Raw genomic sequence first — 22872 nt, 5'->3', positions numbered from 1 at the left:
AGGTTTTCAGGATATCCACAATGAATATGCATGAAAGAAATTTGGTGTATAATGGAGGCAGTGCATGAAAATGAAGTTAATGCATATTCGTTGTTGAATCCTGAAAACCTGACTGGCAAGGGGGTACTCTAGGACTGAGTTGAGAAACACTGCTTTATAACATCCAGTTCCAGCTGTGGTTTTTCTAATTAAAATATCTGTCTTTTCAGTAAAAATAACTTGTGACAGTTTCCAATGCACAGTAATACTCTTTCTAGCTATGATGAGATGTCTAGAATATATTTTTCTGATTCCAAGTGTGCTTGACATTAGAATCAGAAGTTAGCATTTTTTTACCAATGAGAGGAAGAAGAAATGACAACTGATTGTAATTGGGGTTTAGGATGAAAACAACATTGTAATGGACAGAACTCTTGGGGTGATGGTTTGCTCTCAAACAGGGGGTGTTCTATGCTTTTATCACTGGGTTCGTGTAAACTGTTTTTCTGAGGAATGGATGCGTTATGCTTACTGAGTAAATGTTTCAAAAGCTGGCTTTACCTGGAAAAAAAAAAGACTTGTGATGTTAATGGTGTATTCTGAAAGGTGTGTCAAGGATTAGAAGCTGATGTTACCTGGAAAAGAGCACATATGTGGTTGGACAACTGGATTGAAAGCTTCCCCAAGTAATTCATAGACCCGCTTTCAAAGAATCCTCTTCTTTTTACCTTCACAGGATCCAAAAGAAAGACTCGGCTGCCAGCTGCAAACGGGATTTTCAGATATCAAGTCTCATACATTCTTCCGCAGCATAGACTGGGATCTGGTAAAATAAAAGCATTCATCCATCCCGTTTTTTTAGAGTGGGGATTGAGGGATCAATTACCTTTTTTTTTTTTTTTTGTGGTAGTTAGAATCTAAAGAGAAATGAGGTAATATGGTCCTATTCACATTTATCATTAAAAGAACTGTAAAGTAATTGAACAGTTCCTGGGAAATATTGGCAAGGTTTTTAAATAATTTCATAAAACTGCTTGATTATAAGAACATTGTAATATAAGAATAACATTAGGGTTACCATATGGCTCCAGAAAAAGGAGGGTGGATTGAGACATATACGGGGTTTTACTTCCATTGCTTTCAATGGAAGTAAAACCCGGATGTCTCATTCCTTCCTCCTTTTTCTGGAGCCATATTGTAACCCTAATAACATTGATGTTTGCAGGACAGTTATGTGTTAAGACTATATAGCACATAGGCCGTTCTTGTGCAGAATTTTTAAGGTGAAAACCTGCTCTCAAGTTGCACAGGATGCTGCATGTTCACGTGAATGACTTCACTACTTGTCGTTTGTATTCTGGATGAGGTTTTCAGCGCAATTCCTATAGGCACAGAGGGGAAATTCCATATAGGTTGACCAAAGCTAAGCACCATTATGATCCATGCAGAACAGCCGTTACATAAGAGCTGCCATACTTGGACAGACCACAGGTCCATTAAGCCCAGTACACCACTCCACAACAGTGGCCAACCCAGGTCAGAAGCACCTGGCAAGATCCCAAAGAGTAAAATGCATTTTATGCTGTTTATCCTAGGAATAATCATTGAATTTCCCCAAATCCATCTTAATAACGTCTTATAGACTTCTCTTTTAGGAAGTTATCCAAACCTTTTATAAACCCTGCTGAGCTATAGCTGTAGTGTGTGGCAATGGCTGAGAAAGCAAATAGAATGTTAGGGATTATCAGGAAAGGAATGGAAAACAAAGATGAAAATGTTATCATGCCTTTGTATCACTCCATGGTGCGGCTGCACCTCAAATACTGTGTGCAGTTCTGGTCACTGCAGTTCAAGAAAGATATAGCGGAATTAGAAAAGGTACAGAGAAAGGTGATGAAAATGGTGAAAGGGATGGAAGAACTACCCTATGAGGAAAGCTAAAGTGGCTAGGACTCTTCAGCCAGGAGAAGAGATGGCTCATGGGAGATATGACAGAAGTTTAAAAATGCCGAATAGAGTGGAGCAGGTAGATGCAAGTCACTTGTTACTCTTTCCAAAAATACTAGGACTAGGGGGCATATATTGACGCTACTAAGTAGTAGTTATTTAAAACAAATAGGAAAAATATTTCTTCACTCAGTGTATAATTAAACTCTGGAATTCGTTGCCAGAGAATGTGGTGAAAGCAGTTAGCTTAGCAGAATTTAAAAAAGGTTTGGATAAATTCCTAAAAGATAAGTCTGTAAGCCATTATTAAGATGGATGTGAGGAAACCCACTGCTTATTCCTAGGATAAGCAGTATAAAATATGTTTTGCTTTTTGGGTTCTTACCAGATACTTGTGACCTGGATTGGCCATTATTGTAAACAGGATATTGAGCTTTACGGACCTGTGGTGTGCCCCAGTATGGCAGCTCTTATGTACAATGATCAGCTCTCCCTTCCTTTCCTTCACCCCAATTCTTCTTTCCTTTCTCTCCCTCACATGTGCAGCATCTTTCCTCCCCCTCTCACCCATCCCCTTGTGCCTTCCCTCTGCAGCATTTTTCTATCCCTCCCTCCCTCCCATCCCCCTGTGCAGCATAACCCTTGAGTAAGCATCTTTCTATCCCTCCCTCCCATCCTCCCCCCCCCGTGCAGGTGAATCTCTATTGACCCTCCCATCTTTCCAGCTCTCCCTCCTATCCAAAACCCCGCTGACCCTCCCACTGCAGAGACCAACATACCTTCTAACAGCAGCATTGGCAGCACTCTAAACAGGCTGCTTCGCAACCTTCTCCCGCCGGGGCCTTCCCTGTGCCACATCACTGATGACATCATCAGTGATGCAGCAGAGTGTAGGACCTAGTGGGAGAAGACTGTGAAGAAGCCTGTTTAAAATGCTGTCAACGCTGCTGTTAGGAGGTATGTCAGTCTTTGCGATGGGAGGGTCAGCAGGATTCGGATAGGAGGGAAAGATGGGAGGATCAGCGGTGGGGAAGCGCTGCTGCAGGCGAATCCAGGGACATTCGGGTTAGGCTTCTGGGGTTGATATAACGGGCTTATTTTTGGGGTAGGGCTTATATTAAGATCCACCCTGAAAATCATGCTAGGTCTTATTTTCGGGGAAATACGGTAGTAGCTCTGCAAGTTCATGTTTCAGTTCTATAAGTACTCGGAGATGTATATCTAATCTAATCTAAACCTTAAGTTTATATACCGCATCATCTCCATGAGAATGGAGCTCGACACGGTTTACAAGAACTTAAAATAGTGGGTAGAGAAGAAGAAAAAGGATTACATGAACTTATGTGTAGAAGGGGGGAGAGAAAGGGGGGAAGGATAGAGCTACAATTTGCTGAAAAGCCAGGTTTTCAGTTGTTTGCGGAATAACTGAAGGGAGCTCAGGTTCTGCAGCGGGGTGGTGAGGTCGTTCCAAAGACCTGTGATTTTGAAGAGAAGGGATTTTCCCATTTTGCCTGAATAGTGGATGCCGCGTGGAGAGGGGAAGGCTAGTTTAAGCCTTTGGGCAGTTCTGGAGGAGTCGGGACTGGAGGAGTTGAAAGACAGTGGGATAAGAGGAGGCAGGATTCCGTGAATGATCTTGAAAGCCAGGCAGGAACATTTGAAATGGATTCTGGAGATTATTGGGAGCCAATGTAGTTTGGCAAGGAGTGGGGAGGCATGGTCAGACTTGCGTTTTGAGAAGATCAGTTTGGCTGCAGTATTCTGGATTAGCTGGAGTCTTAGAATACTTTTTTTTGATAGATTTAAGTAGATGGCGTTGCAGTAATCTAGTTTGGAGAGGATGATGGATTGGACAAGGATGGCAAAGTGTTGTTGGCTGAAGTAAGATCTAGCTTTCCTCAGCATGTGAAGGCTGAAAAAGCATGATTTTGCCAAGGAGTTGAGGTGGTCATTGAGGGAGAGAGAGGAATCGATAGTGATACCAAGGACCTTGCATGAGAACTCGAGCTGTAGTGTATCGCCTGTGGGTAGTGTGAAAAGTGTGGGCAGGTGTTCGAATTTTGGGCCGAGCCAGAGTAGTTTAGTTTTAGATTCATTTAGTTTCATCTGTACCGAGAGGGACCAGGCACGGAGTCTCATTATGCAAGCTGTAATGTTTTCGTGGAGGTTGGTGAGGTTCTGGTCAGTCTCAAGGAGGACAAGGATGTCATCTGCATAAGTGTAGATTGTTTCCAGGGGGGACAGTTGAAAGAGTTTCAGGGAGGACATGTAGATGTTAAAGAGAATAGGGGAAAGGGGTGATCCCTGAGGGACACCGCAAGATGGAGTCCAAGGAGTGGACATGGTGCCATTTGTGTTGACGGTGTAGGAACGGGAGCGTAAGAAGTTTGAGAACCACATTAGGACGGTGGAGTCGATTCCAATCTCGGAAAGTTGGTAAAGTAGTATGTCGTGATGGACGACATCAAAAGCAGCGGAAAGATCGAATTGTAGTAGGACAGCGAATTTGTTACGTGAGTGTAGTTGTACCTTTGAAATTAGGGAAACTAGGAGGGATTCAGTGCTAAAGCAGGGTCTGAAGCCATGTTGGTAGGGGTGAAGAATGGAGAATCTCTCGAGATAGGAGGAGAGCTGGGTAGCAACTATGGTTTCTAGAAGTTTGGTAAGTAGAGGGATATTTGCTATGGGACGGTAGTTTGATAGTAGGGAGGGGTCGAGATCGGCTTTTTTCAGAATAGGTGACAAGGCAATGTGGCCCATTTTTGTGGAGAACAAGCCTGATAGTAGAGCAGAGTTAATGAGTCTCGTAAGGGAGGAGATGGCAGGAATGTTTTCATAAAGGTGGGATGGGAAAGGATCTAAGATGCATTTGCAGGATTTCAGTCTGAGGCAGAGTTTAGAGATCTGGGGTTCAGATATGGGTTCAAATGTCGTCCAGGATCTATCCGCTGGGATAGGGTTTGAGTCATTGGGAGGAAGAGAATTGTAAGAGACTGCTGAGGGGAAAGAGCTCCTTATGGTGGAAATCTTTTCATTGAAAAATTTGGCTAAATCATCTGGTCCAGGTGACTTGCTACTCTAATTTATCAAATTTCCCCATTAAATCTTCCAGGATCACAGAGATTTGTTTCATTTTCTCTCTCATCGGCATTGTATGCTATTTCTGGCACTGGTATCTTCCTCAGTGAAAATGAAAACAGAATGAATATAGTCTCCACTATGGCCTTGTCTTCCATGGGTGCCACTTTTCCCCCTCAGCCATCTAGGGAGCAGACACTGATGGAGAGAGAAGAGAGAAAGGGTAGCCAAACACTGATAGAAGCAGAGAGAAGAGAGAGGGGAAGACGCTGGGTTGAAGTGAGCAGGATAGGGGACTTAACGCTGGATGAAAGGAGGGGATAAAGAAAAAGGGCAGATGGGAATAGAATAGAGTTAGTGAGATACTGGGAGAATAAGAGGAAGTAAAATAGGAAAGAGGTGGCAAGCTATAAGTAGATACAGTGAAAAGAGGAAAATTAAGGACTGGATGGTAAGAAAGAATTTAATCTAAACAGGCAGAAAATAAAGAAAGCTGAAAAGAAAAGGAGAAAAGAGAAACAAATGGATAGGAAATCCTGGCAAGAGAGTTAGAAGAAAATGAGGAAAGCAGAAACCAGAGGCTGGGACCAACACAATTGAAGCTAATCAAAGGTAGAAAAAAGAATTTTATTTTACATTTAAGATAAAGTAGTTTAGTAATTGTGTTAAGAAACATTAATAAAGGAAAGCTGGTAGTGTGTTAATAAACATTAATAAAAATAGGAATACAGTACTCCACCGATATTCATGGAGGTTCCGTTCCAGGAACCCCCGTGAATGTTGAAAAACCGTGAATACGGTTTTTAGCAGGGGAGACAGAAGAGGGTAGCTGGAGAGGCAGAAGAGGGCAGCCGGAGCGCCGGCGAGTGAAGGAAATCACTCACGGTATGCTCCGATTGCGTCTTCCTGTACTAAAGTCGGGCATCACAGGAAGAGGCGATCGGAGCATACCGCGAGTGATTTCCTTCACTTGCCGGTGCTTCAGCTGCCCTCTCCTGCCAGGTCATTCGTGGTCGGAAAATACTGCGAATGACCGTGGATCGCGAATTCGCGGGGGAGCACTGTAATGGAAATATTTTTATAGGGCTATTTTTAATACCTTTTTGACAAACTTTCAGAAACCAAAAATGCTTTTCTCAGGTCAGAACAGGATACCACAACAGCAGTATATAGTCTGGACCTGAGGAAGGGGGGGTTTGCCCTTTGAAAACTGATTGAAAATGTATTTAGTCCAATAAAATGGTATCATATTTTCCATTTTTTTTATTTGATAGTTTGTTATGTAGTGATTGGAATATGCAAGTTTTTAACCAGTTTCTCTTTCTTTAGTGTTGCACTGTATGCAGAGTATGGCTTCTTGGGGGTTCAGTTTAATTTTTATTTCTATTTTTAGTTTGTGGGAGCATGGAATATTGCTACTATTTGGGTTTTTGCCAGGTGACTTTGATTGGTGACCGTGAAGATGGGCTACTGGGCTAGATGGACCATTGGTATGACCCAGTAAGGCCATTCTTATGTTCTTATGTAAAGAAGGGAGGAACCTGTCCCTGCTCAGAAGAGCATTCACTAGGCATAGCTCTTCCTCCTGCAGGAGCAGACAGGGATCAGCTGGGGCTGGCAGGGGACATCCCAAATTAGCTAAACCAGCAGCTACAGCTCTCCCCTCTGCCAGCTCTCAGCTGATCATGGCTCCAAAGCCACCATCAGCTGAGCAGAGGAGGAGAATGGCAAGTGAAATCTTTTTTATTTTTTTCTGGGCAGAGGGGTTGGGGAAAGGTGCCAGCTGTTGTGCGTGTGTTGTGTGAGTGTACAACATATGCACAACAGCTACCGGCAGCTCCAGAGCTGCCAAAAAAAATTGCAATCATAAACTCTTTCGAGTCTGGTGATTTGCTCCCATTTGAGAACCTTGGTGAAGGAATATAGGTTGTCTTCCAGGGATCCGTTTCCTTATAGACAGAGAATTGTATTAAGAGGAGGGCCCAACAGGATTTGAGATCTCTGGATACTTCTTTTGAGATGGCGTTTACAAGGAGGAGTGGTCGGGGAAGCATCACCAGGCTGTACACTGCACAGCTAACGGTGTCAGGTCAAAAGCGCGCCGGGACAAAGGCGCGAGCAGACAACTGAGCGCAGCGCGGAGGCGCACGTCGAAGAAAAAGACTGTTTGTAGGGGCTACGACGGGGAGTATGGGGGGGAACCCCCCCATTTTACTTAATACAGATTGCGCCACGTTGTGGGGGGTTGTAACCCCCCACATTTTACTAAAAACTTAACTTTTTCCCTGTTTTTTGGGAAAAAGTTATGTTTTCACTAAAATGTGGGGGGTTACAACCCCCCAAATCCCCCACAACGCCGCCGCGATATGTATTAAGTAAAGTGGGGGGGGCTCCCCAACAAAAACCCCCGCCGCAGCCCCTAAAAACAGTCTTTTTCTTCGGCGCGCGCCTCCATCTTGCGCTCAGTTGTCGGCGCGTGCCTTTGTCTTCTGCGTTACTGTCTATGAACCCAGCTAACTCATCTTGCAGTACCATTAACCTATAAACAGCAATGGGAGGCACTCCTTGGTGAATGCTACTCAGATAAGGAATGGGGTAAGATTTTTCCAATCACTTCTTTTAAAGTTTCTATTGCTAGCAATATGGTAGGATATGAATACTTGTATCATTATTGGTACTATGCCCTGGTTTGCTTTAAAGCTATATTTGGGCATGGATCTGATCTCTGCTAGAGAGCTTGCGGGGCTTTGGGTACCTTTGAGCATATTTGGTGGTATTGCCCCAGGGCTCAGCAATACTGGGAATGGGTCTTGCAATTTATTTCTGATGTGTTGGGAATATTGGAACAGACCAGAGACGCCTGCCTTCTCTGTTGTTACTAGTGAAAGTGAATTATATCCAACAACTATCTAAACTGACTGCTTTCCAGTGGAATCAATTGACTGTCTACTACAAGATTTGGGATTTATACGTCAATTGGCAGCGGGCCCATTCTGAGCCGGCAGTTTTGCCATAATGGTTCTATAGGTGATGCTTTTTCCTTTTCTTCTGATTGCACACATTCCATCCTTTTTCTGGTGGGGGGGGGGGGGGGGGTTATTCAGTAAGGTGTTCATTGGCCATGTGCTGAAGTTACCACACATCAGACCTGGATGTTTTGCCTTTGTACTTGTTTTTACTTGTGCCTTCTGGTTTTGTTTATATTTGTATTGTTTTCTTTTATATCAATCAATAAAATAAAAAAATAGAATACAAATGAGCTCCTCGTAATGCATTTGCATAGGGTTCTGGGTAGCTGCTGCTATGAGGATCGGTAGCAGCTATGAAGAATCCATTTGAACATCAGGAGGAGAGTTTCCATGCCAGTAAGACTGTTTTAACAAGTCTTACTGGCCCAGAAATCTTTTGAGCATCGGGGCCTCACTGTTTCAGAATGCCTTTTTTGTTGTTTGTCGAACACATACTGGTTTCCTTTATCTTAATGCATTCCCTCAATTGCTTTTGCTAACAGGTAGCAGCTGCTTCATTCCTGGCGTGAGATTTTCTTGAGTGTTGTACATTACAGTAGCCCATTAGGCCTGGATGAGGTGGATTAAACAGGACTTTTGTTTTCCTCTCTGTGCCTGTAGGAAACTTTGCTTTGAATGTTTAGGCTGCTCACAGTGGGTAGGTGATGATAGAACAATGATGAGGTAGAATCAGAACCTCTTTGTACTGTAACTTTTCAGTCAGTTTAAGACGCCCAATTTTCAACATCTGAATTAGTTTGCTTGTACAGTAGGAAGACTTAAAACGATTTTTGAACATCATTCAAGGCTCGTGCAGGGGATAGTGTAAAAAATGGTTTTAGAAAGAAGCATTTGAACTAAAATAAGCCGTGAAAATTGAATAAACTGACTTCAGTTTCAATGCGTTATCCTTGCTGTATTTCCAGCTGGAGAAGAAGCAAGCAATTCCTCCATTTCAGCCTCAGATTACAGATGACTATGGCTTGGAAAACTTTGATACACAGTTCACCAGCGAACCAGTTCAGCTCACGCCAGATGATGAGTAAGTCCATTAGTTAAAGTATAACACAGATCTGAAGACTAAAACAAGAGGGCCTGATGTTCAAAGGATTCATGCTCCTAACTTTGAGAGTTTGAAAATTTACTAGGGCTGAGTGCACAACTCATACTCACTTGTAGCCATTCTTACTTGCAAGGTAGTTCAGTCTCCGATGCACAAAAGGGTTCTCGGCTGGGGGGTGGCAGCAGCCACTGAGAATCCCATGCATTACAAGGAGCTTATTTGTATTAAAATGAGCACTACTTGTAATGCAAAGCAGGGAGCACCCGCCTCCTACCATGCAAACTTTTCTGGCAGATCTAGAACTGTTGGTAGCTGTTTGCGCTACTTGTGTATGTTTGTCCCATGCCTAACAGCTAAGCATGATTTTGTAATGGGAGCCTAAGCATGATTGACACTTTTAGGTGCTAATTATAGAATCCAGCCCTTAGCATTGATTTTCAGCACTCAAATGAGGCTCATAAATCTAGGCAAATGAATGGCTGGCCTAGATTTCCGAGTATAGCTTTTTTTTTTAATGAAAGCCTTTTGTTAAATCCAAATCATTTGAAACAAATTTTCAACTGAAAATAGGATGCAAATTTAGGAGTTCATGTTTTGTTTTTTTAGTATCGGGCCCAACATGTCTGCTGTTTATGATGAAACTGGTATAAGGGAAATGGCTTTCTGAGAGATAAGAAATACATCTTGGTGATCATTTTGCACAAAGCAGCTTGCTGTGGCCTCATAATTATTTTGAATTCCTATCAAGTTAGTATAATGGATAAAAGTTAGTTAAAACTGAATCAGAAATCAGTGGTGATTACACTACATGGTGCCATATTCTCAAGCTGAATCAAACCCAGTTGGTATATACATTTTTAATGGTCTTTTATGTTGAGTTTGTATATACACCAAGCACTGGGCCCGTCCTCTGACCCCATTTATCCTGTATAGAACACTGCATCTTCATTCCCCCAGGCTGTCAATACAGATATGTCGCATAATCACTTTATGTTAACCTAACTCCCACAAGGAGTCCAGGCAATTTTTTGGCCACTCTGCCTGGACACTACAGTTACGTTCAGCTGAGAGAAAAAACACAGACCACTTTTAATGGTATAACTTGAAGAACTAAGGCTGGTACTTGGCATACTTGCATGGTCTGTGTCCCATATATGGTGATTTAGTGTAGGATGGGCTAAGGAGGGCATTGATGGGAACTCAAGTAACTTAAAACATGAGGACATTGCTGGGCAGACTTTACCATATGTATCCCGCAAGCGAGATGGTTGGATAGGCCGGAGTGAGTAGTTGGAACCTAAAGAAGGTGCTAAATGGGCTTTTACGGTCAATGGCCCAGGATTCTCAAAAAAAAAAGGTAATTTAATCATGAATCTTGACTCTATTCTTGGATGAAAATTTTTGCAATATATATGTATTGGTGTTTTTCTTTTTGTATTGTCTGAATATTACGTGTATTGATGCTGTGATGTGCCTTGGATAAACACGGCATATAAATAATAAGCTGCAATTCATGTGACTAATGGGCAAACTGGATGAACCGTTCAGGCCTTTATCTGCTGTCATTTACTTTGGGGCTCATTTTCAAAGCACTTAGACACACTTTGAGTTCCTTTAGTTACAGGTTTTGGGTTGATCAATGATCTTGAATATTTGTATAATCCAAATAGATTGTGAGAGTTCTAATACAGTCTAAAGTATAAAGTTCTCTCTCTTCATTGGTTGAATGCAGAGGTGGGAAAAAATGTAGCTCAGTGGTTAGAACTGCGGCCTCAATAACCTGAGGTTGTGGGTACAAACCCATGTTGCTCCTTGTGACCCTGGATAGGTTTCCTGATCCCCTAATGCCCCAGGTACATTAGATAAATTGTGAGCCTGCCAGGTCAGACATAGAAAAATGCTAGAGTACCTGAATAAATTCATGTAAACCAGTCTTGAGCTCTCCTGGGAGAATGGTATAGAAGATTGAATGAATGAATAAATTGTGGGTCTAAGTGCTCTGGAAATGAGCCTCCATGTTCCTACTGCATTTTCTACCAGGCTTTGTCCCTATGTAAGATTTTCCTGTCAGTTGTCACTACTATAAATCCCAGCTGCAAGGATAGCTTTCTCAGCTTTTAACTCGCTTAGCTAGTAACCATCTCAACTTCCCTATCAGTTCATAGCTCTCACCAGCTGCAGTAACAGAAAACTGTCACTTAGCATTAGGTTGCTAACTTTATGAAAATGGCAATCCTGCTTCCTGCCAATGGTGTTCCATGAGCAGGGTTAGATTAAGGCATAGGCAAACTGCGCAAATACCTAGAACCTGCCCTGTCAGATGTTCTCAGGACTCAGAAGGCTAAGATTGCCAGCTGTCTGCCATCCATGTATGTCTTAAACTAAAAATGGACCTAGAATATAGTACTAAAGAACTTTTTTTCTATTTACAGAGATATAATAAAAAGAATAGATCAATCAGAATTTGAAGGATTTGAATACATTAATCCATTGTTGATGTCATCAGAGGAGACAGTATGAAGAAACGGTGTTTTTTCCTTGTGAACTAATAATGTGAATGAACCCTAAATTGTATCCTTAACTACAGTATATGCATGCAAGGCTGAGGAACAGATGCCAGTGTGAGAAAGAAAACCAGTGATGCAAACCAACAGACTGACGACTGCTCCTCCAAATCAAAGAAGAAAACAACTGATTTCTGGTGGGAGGCTCCCTCAAAACCAGGATTGGGTTTTCTAACCTTTATTGGGCACTGACACAACCAGCCTTGTTTAGGAGGGAATTAGGATTATTGTGCCTGCTTGAGGAAGGACTTGCAGTGTTTGTGCAAGGAGAAGAGACCATTTTCAGACCACTGGAAAGGCAATTGCGCTATCCAAAGTGTTAGATGCAACATATGTGCGCTCGCTCTTCCAGTCTTAGAATGTATGAGCCTGAAAAATAAGAAGAACTACGGTGATGTTAGAAGCTCATTTCTAATGCCTTTTCCCCCAAAAGTCTGATACTTAGCATCATGAAATAATAGGAGTTGTGTTTTATTGGCAATCGAACCATGACCTTGGGTACCGAAACAAGTACCTACATGGAATAAACTGCATTTAAAAAAAACTAGTTTTATTGAATTAGAAACATTTTCATCAGTGGCTGAAGCATGTTTTAATTATCATGTTACAGGAGGGTTTGCATAGATAGGAATGGTGCAGATACAACATCCGAAATGTAGGGCAGGTACAGCTATCCTTCATGAATATATTAGATTACTTTTGAGGTACAAAGGAATAAGGACATTGGAGCAATATTGCACTTTGACCAAGAATTTGTGTATAGCAGTTAAAAATTTAAGACGTGGTCACACCTCAAAAGCAATAAAAGACCAAAAAAAAAAAATTGGGGAAGATATAGGATATTTGCACAGAATGTTTTTTTGAAAATTTGAGCAGTGCCTAACTGATGACTTGTGTATTAGATTTTTGCAGATTATTTTTTTTTTCAGTGATACTAGAAAATCCAGAAATAGCTAAACCAGTGAACATGTTTTAGTCATTGAAAGGATTAGATAGTAAACCTAGGTTATTTTAAAAAATATTTTAGAAAAAGAAAAAACAGTTTTCCTGATAAAGCGCACCTCTTACATCTGCTAGTGTTGCTGCTCGGAAATATGCTTTGTATATTAACAAAATTAAGCTTGTGTATGGAAGGACTATAACAGTGTCAGGAGTTAAGCAAGGACAGGAATAAAATTCCTAATGCACATCCTAACATGGGACTCCCTTCCATACATTTGTAATATAGTAGGGAACTTGCATTGAAAAATTCACCAAGACAATTTTTTGTCTGTTGAGAAAAACCATGTTTTTCCCATTTGAGGAACAAAGTCCATCAATGTGCATTGCTATATAGAACCTTTAAAAATGCTTGTAAAGTTTGTGAGCTCTGCTACAGAAGACTTGTGGAAACACCATCTCCTTTCTCCGTAAAGGTTTTCTGTAACTACTTTTTTGTGGCTTATACTGTAAAAAGATAAGAAACTGTGTGCCGTAACGCCTCACCGATTTTAATATAATGCAGAGGAGCTGTTGAACGCTTTTTTTTTTTTCTTGTGTTCTCTACATTAATCTATAGGTTTCTCAGGGTACAGCAGCTCATTAGGTGCTGAACATGACCACTTTTGGATAATCATCCAGTTCACATGCTGCTTGAATAAGACCTGCCAAAATCTGCTCAAAATAGCAAACATTGTCTATATTGATGTGAGTCAAAAATGTATGCACATCCCATAACTGTATACGAGTTTCCAGTCGTAGCCCAACTGCATGTTTTCACTTGGGCTTTAACATTTTTAATTATCGCAATGTGTTCTAAGCAGCTCAAAATAACTTGTGTGCCTGAAATGGCTAGAATGGGCTTTGCATTCAGTCTTTATTGAAAGCATTATTTACTTTTTTCATCAAAAAATCGGTGGTTATTTAACATACCTAGAACATCTTTTGCAACTCAAGGTTTTACAAACTGATGTTGCTTTTCAGCTCAGCTGGAGTTGGATTATATAGGAAGTGGGGTAGCACATGGAACTCTAATGGGTGGGGTGGGGTGGGGGGAGGCAGGCACAGGTAGAAAACAGACTCTTCCTCATGCCCCCAAGCTTGTATGATGTGCAATTATCCGTTTAGGGTGAAGATAGATGAACAAAAATCCACTTGTATATTTGTTGCATAATATTTAAAAAAAAAATACTTGATTTTGTACAATTAATTTAAGATATTAAAAGGTTGCTGTTTTGCCAAATAATTTCCTGGTTCAAAGTTTGGTTGCTCATGGATAAGTGTGTGACAAATGTTCTGTTCACAATGAAGAAGAAATTTTTTATATAAAGTACTTGTTTTTATAAATCAAAGAAACTGAAGGATGTGATTAACTGTGATTTGAAAAGAATCATAATATATTACAAATGGAACTGGTAATGATATATAGCTGTTTTAACAAATAGTAAATGAAAAATCTAATTTAATGATTGTAAACAGTAAATATGTTCTTGTAGTTTTGTATAATTAGTTGAGATCTTTGCTGATCAGTTTTAATTGTGTAGCTGATGGTAACAACTACTCCATAACAGCTAAGATCATTTATATTCTTGCACATCAATTAAAAACTTTAATGACAACCGAGTAGCCTATTTTTATTTTCAAAAATAATCTTGATTATATTAAATCCCATGGAATGAGTTGCTTTCTCCTCAGAATAAGTGGATTTTTATCACATAATTTGGAGTGTTTTTTTGTTGGTTTGGGGGTTTTGGGGGGAGGAGGTGAAACTGGCTAAGCTTTATTGTTTTTAGGGGCCCTTTTACTAAAGGTAGTTAACATGTGAATTAGCATACGGTAGCTGCTATCACACAAGTATGGTGCATGATTTTGCATTATTTAAAACCGTGCATGTCAATTTGCATGTTAAGAGCATTTTGTGTTAGGGGGTGGTAATGAGGAGTTTCCAAGTTTTATTTATCTTTGATATACTGCACAGGTAATAACATCTATGCAGTTTGCATATTAAAATAAAATTTTAAAAATATAATAGAAATACAATCTGTAAAATTTTGTTGCTTATGCTTAATGCTAGACTATTCCCAGCAAGTTTTCTCTGATCAGAAATGCGAGCCTATTAGCCATATGCATCTTCAATAAGAAATGTTTTTAGATGCTTTTTAAATCTTTCAAGAGTTGATTCCGTTCAGATATAATTTGGAGGGGCATGGGTGGAGAGTGGGGATGGGCATCAAACTGCAGGTGGCACACAGCACATACCATGCACCAACTGGCACTTGTGCTCTTAACATGAGTCCACGTAGCACCTCCTACGCTGTAGGCTTGGTATAGACATTGAGCACCACAGCAGACTGGAGCCACAAAAAGAATCTGAGACATTTTTAGAAATGAGCCTTAGCTCCCCATATGCCCCAACAATCCAGAAACATCTGTCTCGGTGCCAAAAGGATGTTTTTAAAAACGTCTGACTTTTTGTCGCTCCCATCTGCTATTTGATATGTTCCAATGTTTGTTTGTTAATACAACTAAATGTATCAAAAGGTACAATCGTATTTAGTCACAAAAAACGTCGATTCAACACGTATTGTAAATGTTGTTAGGTAGAAGGGATTCATTCATACCAAAATGGACAGAAAAAGACTGTTATGTTATGTTATATTATATTATTTTGTCTACAGTCTTTTTCTGTCTGTTTTGGTATGAATGAATCCCTTCTACCTTTACATTTACAATACGTGTTGAATCGACGTTTTTTTGTGACCAATGTTTGTTTGGACATTATCATTATAATTAGTGGAGGGTTTTTTTTTCCTTTGACCTATGACCTAATGCATGAAATTGACTCTGGTTAGCCAAGGTTGTGAGGTGTTTTTTTCCTCCACAATTTTTTTTATATTTTATATATTATCACTAAGCAGAATCACAATTGAATTGCAGAATTACAACTGAGCTGCCTTTTTTGATTAATTGAAATTGCCCATTGTTATAGTACTTCTACTACTACTATTTTTCTAGTGCTAGCAAATGTACACAGCGCTGTAGAGTCACGAAGAAGTCAGCCCCTGCTCCAACGAGCTTACAATCTAAACAGACAAGACAGACAAACAGGATGTCATGGATACAGTTAGGAGAATGGTTCATATGCCTGCTAGGTTGGTGGGGAGTAGGGTTATGAATTGAAGGCTATATCAAAAAGGTAGGTTTTCAGACTGCTTTTAAACAAGAGAAAGGGCTTGGTGGACAAACTCAGGCAATTTATTCCAGGCATAGGGGCAGCTAGATGAAAGGAACGAAGTCTGGAATTGGCAGTGGAGGGTATAGCTAAGAGCGGCTTATCTGAGGAAGAGTTCTCTGAGAGGTGTATAAGGAGAGAGGAGAGATATTGAGGGGCAGCAGAATGAACACACTTATAGGTCAGCAATAGGAGCTTGAACTGCACGTGAAGGCGGATAGGGAGCCAGTGAAGTGATTTAAGGAGAGAGGTGACATGAGTAGTGAGGTTGGTAGAAGAGTCGTGCAGCAGAGTTTTGCACAGATTGCAGGGGGAAGAGGCGGCACTGCGGGAGACCAGTCAAAAGTAGATTGCAGTAATCTAAGCACGACGTTACAAAAATGTGGACAAAGGTCCATCCAGTCTGCCCATTAGTCACATGAAGTATAGTTTATTATTTATATTCTGTGTTTATCCAAGGCACGTCATAGCATCAACACACGTAATATCATTCTGGCCAGAAACATGGTAATATACCCCCTAGTATGGTACTATCACATGTGGAATTTGTCCATAAAGATGCTACATTTGCAATCTGTTTAAAGAACTGTTTTATTTTGGTATGATACATGCAAAGCGTACATCAATCTGTCACAATACTTATTTTAAATATAAAAGACTTAAATTTGTTTTCTTCTAATATACTAATAATGTATGTTCACAAGTGAACCAATGGAAATCTTCTGCCAAGCCTTGGATCTGTGACCTAGGCTTCTGCATTACCCCATTGTAATGCCTTTTTGGCCAGATTCCTAAAAGTGTATATTTAGAGAGTGTAGCTTATCTAAAGTGCTGCAGGCCAATTCCTTGTTTGTATTGAGAACTTCCTCTATGTTTGGGTGTGTACTTCACTTTATTGCAAACCCTTCAGTATCCCTTTATTTTAAGGATTTTTAGTTTTGAAACTGCAACGACCCTAAGATATGATATGCAGAAAGTCTGATTTATCACTAATTTTAAGTACAAACCTTCCAAGCTCAATAGACCATCTCTTTGACAATCTTCTTGTAGCTGGGCCACATGAGCATTGTATTAAAGTGGTACCACGGATAAGGACAAACACGCAAGTTTAATGGTTCAAGAAGTAACAATACACAAAAACATAAAAGCTCTGCTGTGTTTGACCAAGCCCAGCCTCTTATCTTTCACTATGGCCAATCTGTCACAAGTACATTTCCAGAAATGAGCAACGGCTCTTTCAGGTCTACCAGGCAAATAATTGTTTATGGACTTTTCCTGCGGGAGCTTGTGCAAACCTCTTTTGAACCCCACTACATAGTAACATACCAAATGATGGCAGATAAAGATCCAAATGGTCCGTCCACTACATTAGTTTCCTTGACATCTTCTGGTAACAGATTTCACAGCTATCATGTATGTCTACATAAGAACATAAGAAGTTGCCTCCGCTGGGTCAGACCAGAGGTCCATCATGCCCAGCAGTCCGCTCCCACGGCAGCCCATCAGGTCCATGACCAGTAAGGTGATCCTTGTCTAAATCCTTTAATCCCCCGTGTCCTATCTATATCCTTTCATAACCTATCTCTACCTCTATCTATATCCCTCGATCCCCATATCCTTCAGGAATTTATCCAATCCTTCTTTGAAACCCGGTAGTGTACTCTGTCCTATTACAAACTCCGAAAGTGCATTCCAGATGTCCCCCACCCTCTGAGTGAAAAATAATTTTCTAGCATTGGTTCTAAACCTGTCCCCTTTCAATTTCTCCGAGTGCTCCCTTGTTCTTGTGGTTCCCAATAGGCTGAAGAATCTGTCCCTTTCTACCTTCTCTATGCCTTTCATGATCTTGAAAGACTACTTGTAACCTTGTTGCAAACCTCAAATTTCAAGTTTATTTAAAATTTCTTATACCGCCCAATCAACCTTCTAGGCGGTATACAAAGTCATAAAAATATACTTTGACTAAAATACATATTTAAGATGACAAAACAGCATTAAAAGTAACGATAATTTTTTTTTAAAAAACCATTTAAAGCAAAGACAAAATGGGAACAAAAGGTAAAAGGGCAAGAACTACAATAATCAAGTAGAAAGAAAACATATAGGGAATAAAACAAAAAGAAGGGTAGCTAAATATAAAATCAAGCTATGTTACCCTGAAAAGGACATTTAGGTCTCGAAGGCATCAAAGCAAGAGGAATGTTTTTAACTTCATCTTAAAATTATTAAAAATTGATTCTTCCTGTAAATAGGACGGAATATTATGCCAAAGAGAAGATGGTGAACCTCATTGTATTTATATACTTCAGAGATGGGATAGCAGTCGATCTTAGAGTCTTAGAAGGATTATAGGGGATAAGAAGATTATTAATAAATTTGGGTTGGTTATTTTTAGTTTTGAAAGTTAATAAAATAATTTTATAAATGATTCTGTGTTCTACTGGTAACCAATGAGCTTTATGTAAGAGGGGGGTGACATGGTCAAGTTTTCTTGCATTAAATATAATCTTTACTGCAGTGTTCTGTATAATCTGGAGTCATCTTATTTCTTTTTTAGTTATGCCTTTATAGAGGGCATTATAATAATTAATAATATATTATATATGTACATTTGTAGCCTGTTGTGGGCTTTTTGGGGAGGACAGACTAGAAAAATAAATATATAAATTATGTAGTGCATGAAGAAAATCTTTATTTTTTTATCAAGTTTAACAAATTAACAGAAACAACCAACTTATTACAGAAAGACTCATATGAAAAAGAAAATTATTTTAAACAAACATATGAATATAATTATCATGAGAGTCAAATTGTTCCACAATTTGAGAAGGGAACAAATCACAAGAAAAAATGTAACCAGAAAATAGGCATCAGCTGGCATATTTCAATTTCTATAGTGCTTACATCAACACCTCCTCTTTAATTCCCAGCAGATTCAGCCTTTGGGGACTAGATTGGATATCAGGGGCCTGATTTCCCAGAGCTTTGGTCTCACAAATGATGCCAGATATTGAGGCTCAAAGAATATACGATATACCTGACCTCGTGGAAATCTTAAAAGAAACAAACCTCCCCAATTTAACAACAGCGGATCAAAGGGCCTCTTCTCCCTCAAACAGAGGAGATTGAGAGGGGACATGATCAAAACATTCAAGGTACTAAAAGGGATAGACTTAGTAGATAAGGACAGGTTGTTCACCCTCTCCAAGGTAGGGAGAACAAGAAGGCACTCTCTAAAGTTGAAAGGGGATAGATTCCGTACAAACGTAAGGAAGTTCTTCTTCACCCAGAGAGTGGTAGAAAATCAGAACGCTCTTCCGGAGTCTGTCATAGGGGAAAACACCCTCCAGAGATTCAAGTCAAAGTTAGACAAATTCCTGCTGAACAAGGACGTATACTGGTAGGGCTAGTCTCAGTTGGGATGCTGGTCTTTGACCAGAGGGCCGCCGCGTGAGCGGACTGCTGGGCATGATGGACTGACCCAGCAGCGGCAATTCTTATGTTCTTAATTGCCTCTTTTTGTGTCCTTAGTCACATCAGGATATATCTGAACTTAGAGTTCATGTACACAGAGACCGGTTCCTTCAGGGCAAAGGATCCTATCTGATTCTAAAGCACAAGTTGTTAACAATGGGGAAACTGAAAATTCAGAATTGGGTCTCTGATGAACTTCCATCAGTTCTAAACTATCTTTATCCACTGAAGAAGTTTGAACTGGCCCTTCCTTTTTCTTAATATGCTTTAACTAAAGGTGGGGTTGATTCTGCAAGAACCTTAACCTTTTCCTATCGTGTGTCCCGGCTGACGGGACATTCCAAAAATGTCATTGCCAACGTATGTCCCATGGCATGGGACATACAGTACACAACAGGAACACAAAATATTTTAATTTACAGACTTATGACTTATTTATATTATGTTTACAATAGCCGTAAATGATAACGGTGAATAATACAAAACTTTGCTAAAATAATTATGATCGGAACCAGCGTAATGTAAAATTTATTACGATAGGAAAAGGTTAAGAACAGTAGTAACAAAAGTTTTTATACATCTCCACAGCAGAAATATGAACTTGAGGACAATTTTCAAGAGCCTCTATTTTATGTTGTGTTAATGTCATACCATCAATGATTTCCCCTCCTGCACTGCAGTAGTAGGAGCTATAACTGAAGCCTTCACTTTGGGGCCACCAAAACGGTCCTAGCATGCAAAAGGCTTCCTTGTGGCTTTAGTAGGACTGTGAACTGCTCTGGACTAAGAGTGACAGCAAGCTCAAGAGATTCCAACAAGCCTCCTTCTGCAAGCAGTATTTCAAGTGAGCTGCCTGGAGCAAAAACTGCCCCTAAACCAGGCCAGAAAACAGCTGGCCATCAGCCCAGATGACCTCAAAGCCAAGATAGTGGCACACTGTTATTTCCCTCTTTGTTTCCCCTCCCCCCATAATATACAGTAGAAATTTTTTCAAAGGAATCAATGTGAGTGCATTCACATGGTGTCTAGGTAGCTGCCATCTTGGATGCTCCAAGTGCTTTGCCAAGAAAAATCTTTTTACAATTTGTTTTTAATCTACTCATCATTAGTTTTATGGAGTGTGTTGTTGGAAATGTTAAACAACCATTCTCTCTTTCATCATTTCATGCCATCATAATTTTATAAGCTTTTATCAAATCCCATCTGTTGCCTTTCTCAAGCTAAAAATCCCTAACCTGAAGATTTCAAAATCTGTTGGTGATAATAGGGCATGATTGAGGGGGAGGGTAAGTAAGTGTGAAGGTTATCGGGTGATGGTCAGAGATGGGGAGCAGTGAAGTGGAGAAGTCAGAGAGGGAGCAATTAGAGGAGAAGGTAAGATTGAGGCAGTGGCCATACTGGTGGGGAAGGATGGTGAAGCATAACTTGAGGTCAAATGAGGTTAAGGAAAGAAACTTAGAGGCATAAATGTTAGAAGGATCATCAGCGTGAATGTTAACATCTCCAAGAAGAAGGGAGGAAGACAGAAAGCCAGGAATAAACTTGGTGAAAGGGGCGGCGATAAATGACTGCTATCCAGAGAGGTAGAGGAGTAAGTAGGCGGCTGGCGTAAACTTCAAATGAAGAAAAGCAGTGTGATTGGGGTTGGAGAAAAAGTGCTGGGTTTTGAAAAGCAGTCCGGACCCCCCAGATCTGTCCTCAAAAGGAGGACATGTCCAGAGAAATCCAGAGATCTGGTAACCCTACCTAAAAGGGTCCCATATCGATCCAATCCAATTTTACTTCTTCACATACATATATCAGACTCAAAAACCTTTCCAGCAGAAAGACTCTTCATACTCTTTCTATTTTAGACCAGACCCTCACCTCAAGCCACATACTGCCAACTTTATTTTACAATAGACGAGGTCTTTATTGCATCGTTCCCAAAATGCTGCCTTCCTCCACTGTGCAATGGATTTGAGGAAGTGCACAAAGTTGCTATTTATGATATATTACCTGACTAGGGGGCTCATAATCGAAAGAGAAAAACATCCAAAAGCTGGCCTAAGTCGTGACTTGGACTTTTGACTGATGATCGTCCAAGTGCCGATAATCAAACCAGGTTTTGGACGTATTTATAAACGACCTAAGCCTCCATAGTGCCGCTGAATGACCATAGCTAAACTGGGCGTGTCGGGAGTGTTGAGGGCGGGACGTGGGCAGGCTTAGACTTAGTCGTACTGCAAGTTATACTGCACAGGACCAACGGAACTTGGACGTTGTGACTTACACCATTTAAAACATGGTCTAAATCACAAAAACCCACCTAAAGTGACCCAAATAAGCACTGCAAACACATAATACAGACCCACACACACTACCCCAGTGATCACCGACCCCCCCACCCCCTATAAAAATATCATAACTTGAAAATTGTGCCTCCAGAACATCATCATCTGGCAAACTAGCATAGAAAAGCCTAGTCGTGCTGCACAAAGGCATCTTAAACTGTCTTGGGGTGGGTTAGGGAACCTATAGAGAGGTGGACCCACGCCCATAAGCCCCTGTAATCACTGCATTGATACTGAAACATGTGCCCTCCCCTATACACCCCCAAAACCCTCTTTTACTAGCATATAAGTGACTCCTGCAGCCATAAGGGCTATTGGGGTGGTAGAATAGTGGGTCTAGGGGATTCTGGAGGTGGTTTGGGGGGCTCACCATGCCCTATAAGAGAGCTGTAGTGAGATGAAGACATGGCACCCTTTTTGTGAAGTTCACAGCAGTGCCCTGTAAGGTACTCCACTATTTAGGTGCCATATCTGGGTGTTCAGTCCATCACTTTGCAGACCCCTCCCACGTCCAACAGGGCTTGTTCTAAGCGTTTTTGACTTGGATGAAAAGTTGGGCGAAAATGTGGTATAAAGATGGATGATTTAGCAGCTTGGACGATCAGATCGGCAGGACGTATAGTTAGACAATTTTCGAAACGAAAAAAAATTTGGATGTATTTTTTTGAAAATGTGTCCTAAGCTATTTTTTACTTTGGACGACTTGGAAGAAATCGGACTTAGACGTTCCTTTCGATTATACCCCTCTATATGTATAATTTGAAAATTTTATGTAGCATGTATAATTCTATACAAAGTTCTATGTAACAATATGTTGCCTGTACATAACCTGCCTAGAACTCTAATTAATGAGGATTCGGAGGGATAAAAGACTGCATAACAACATAGCATAACATGCTTCCCAGCATGATGGCAACAAGAAAACACTCATTTCCACTTCATTCACTGTGCCTTCAGCATACTCCAATAGATTTTGCAATGAATATTTCCTTAGAATGTATTTTCCTGCTTTTGCTTATGGAACATCCATCCTTGGAATGGAAATGGCTGTAACTCAGCTGCTTCCTCCTGGCACATTTCTCTTCAGATGTCACAGACTAGTGCAGTTACAACCCTAATCAATGGGAGATTCTTTGAATATAAACCCCAGCTGGTACTGATAAACCTGACATCAAATCAAACCCACAGGCCCAGAAAGAATTCACTCAAAAACAGG

At 40.5% G+C, this 22872-nt stretch overlaps 1 protein-coding gene across 4 annotated transcripts in view; it reads left to right on the top strand.

The window, feature by feature from the left end:
- The window catches only part of PRKCZ (protein kinase C zeta), a 173556-nt gene extending 159320 nt beyond the window's left edge, over positions 1-14236 (top strand). For all 4 annotated transcript variants that reach the window (XM_033922026.1, XM_033922023.1, XM_033922024.1 and 1 more), the window contains 3 exons: positions 716-805; positions 8939-9054; positions 11508-14236. In XM_033922026.1, coding sequence (XP_033777917.1) covers positions 716-805; positions 8939-9054; positions 11508-11595 — 294 coding nt within the window. In that variant the 3' untranslated portion in view covers positions 11596-14236. The remainder of the gene's footprint in view (positions 1-715; positions 806-8938; positions 9055-11507) is intronic.
- Positions 14237-22872: the final 8636 nt, after the last annotated feature.

This window comes from Geotrypetes seraphini, chromosome 15 (assembly GCF_902459505.1).
Source record: "Geotrypetes seraphini chromosome 15, aGeoSer1.1, whole genome shotgun sequence".
Taxonomy (NCBI): domain Eukaryota; kingdom Metazoa; phylum Chordata; class Amphibia; order Gymnophiona; family Dermophiidae; genus Geotrypetes; species Geotrypetes seraphini.
This window is presented reverse-complemented; position numbering and strand designations above follow the sequence as displayed.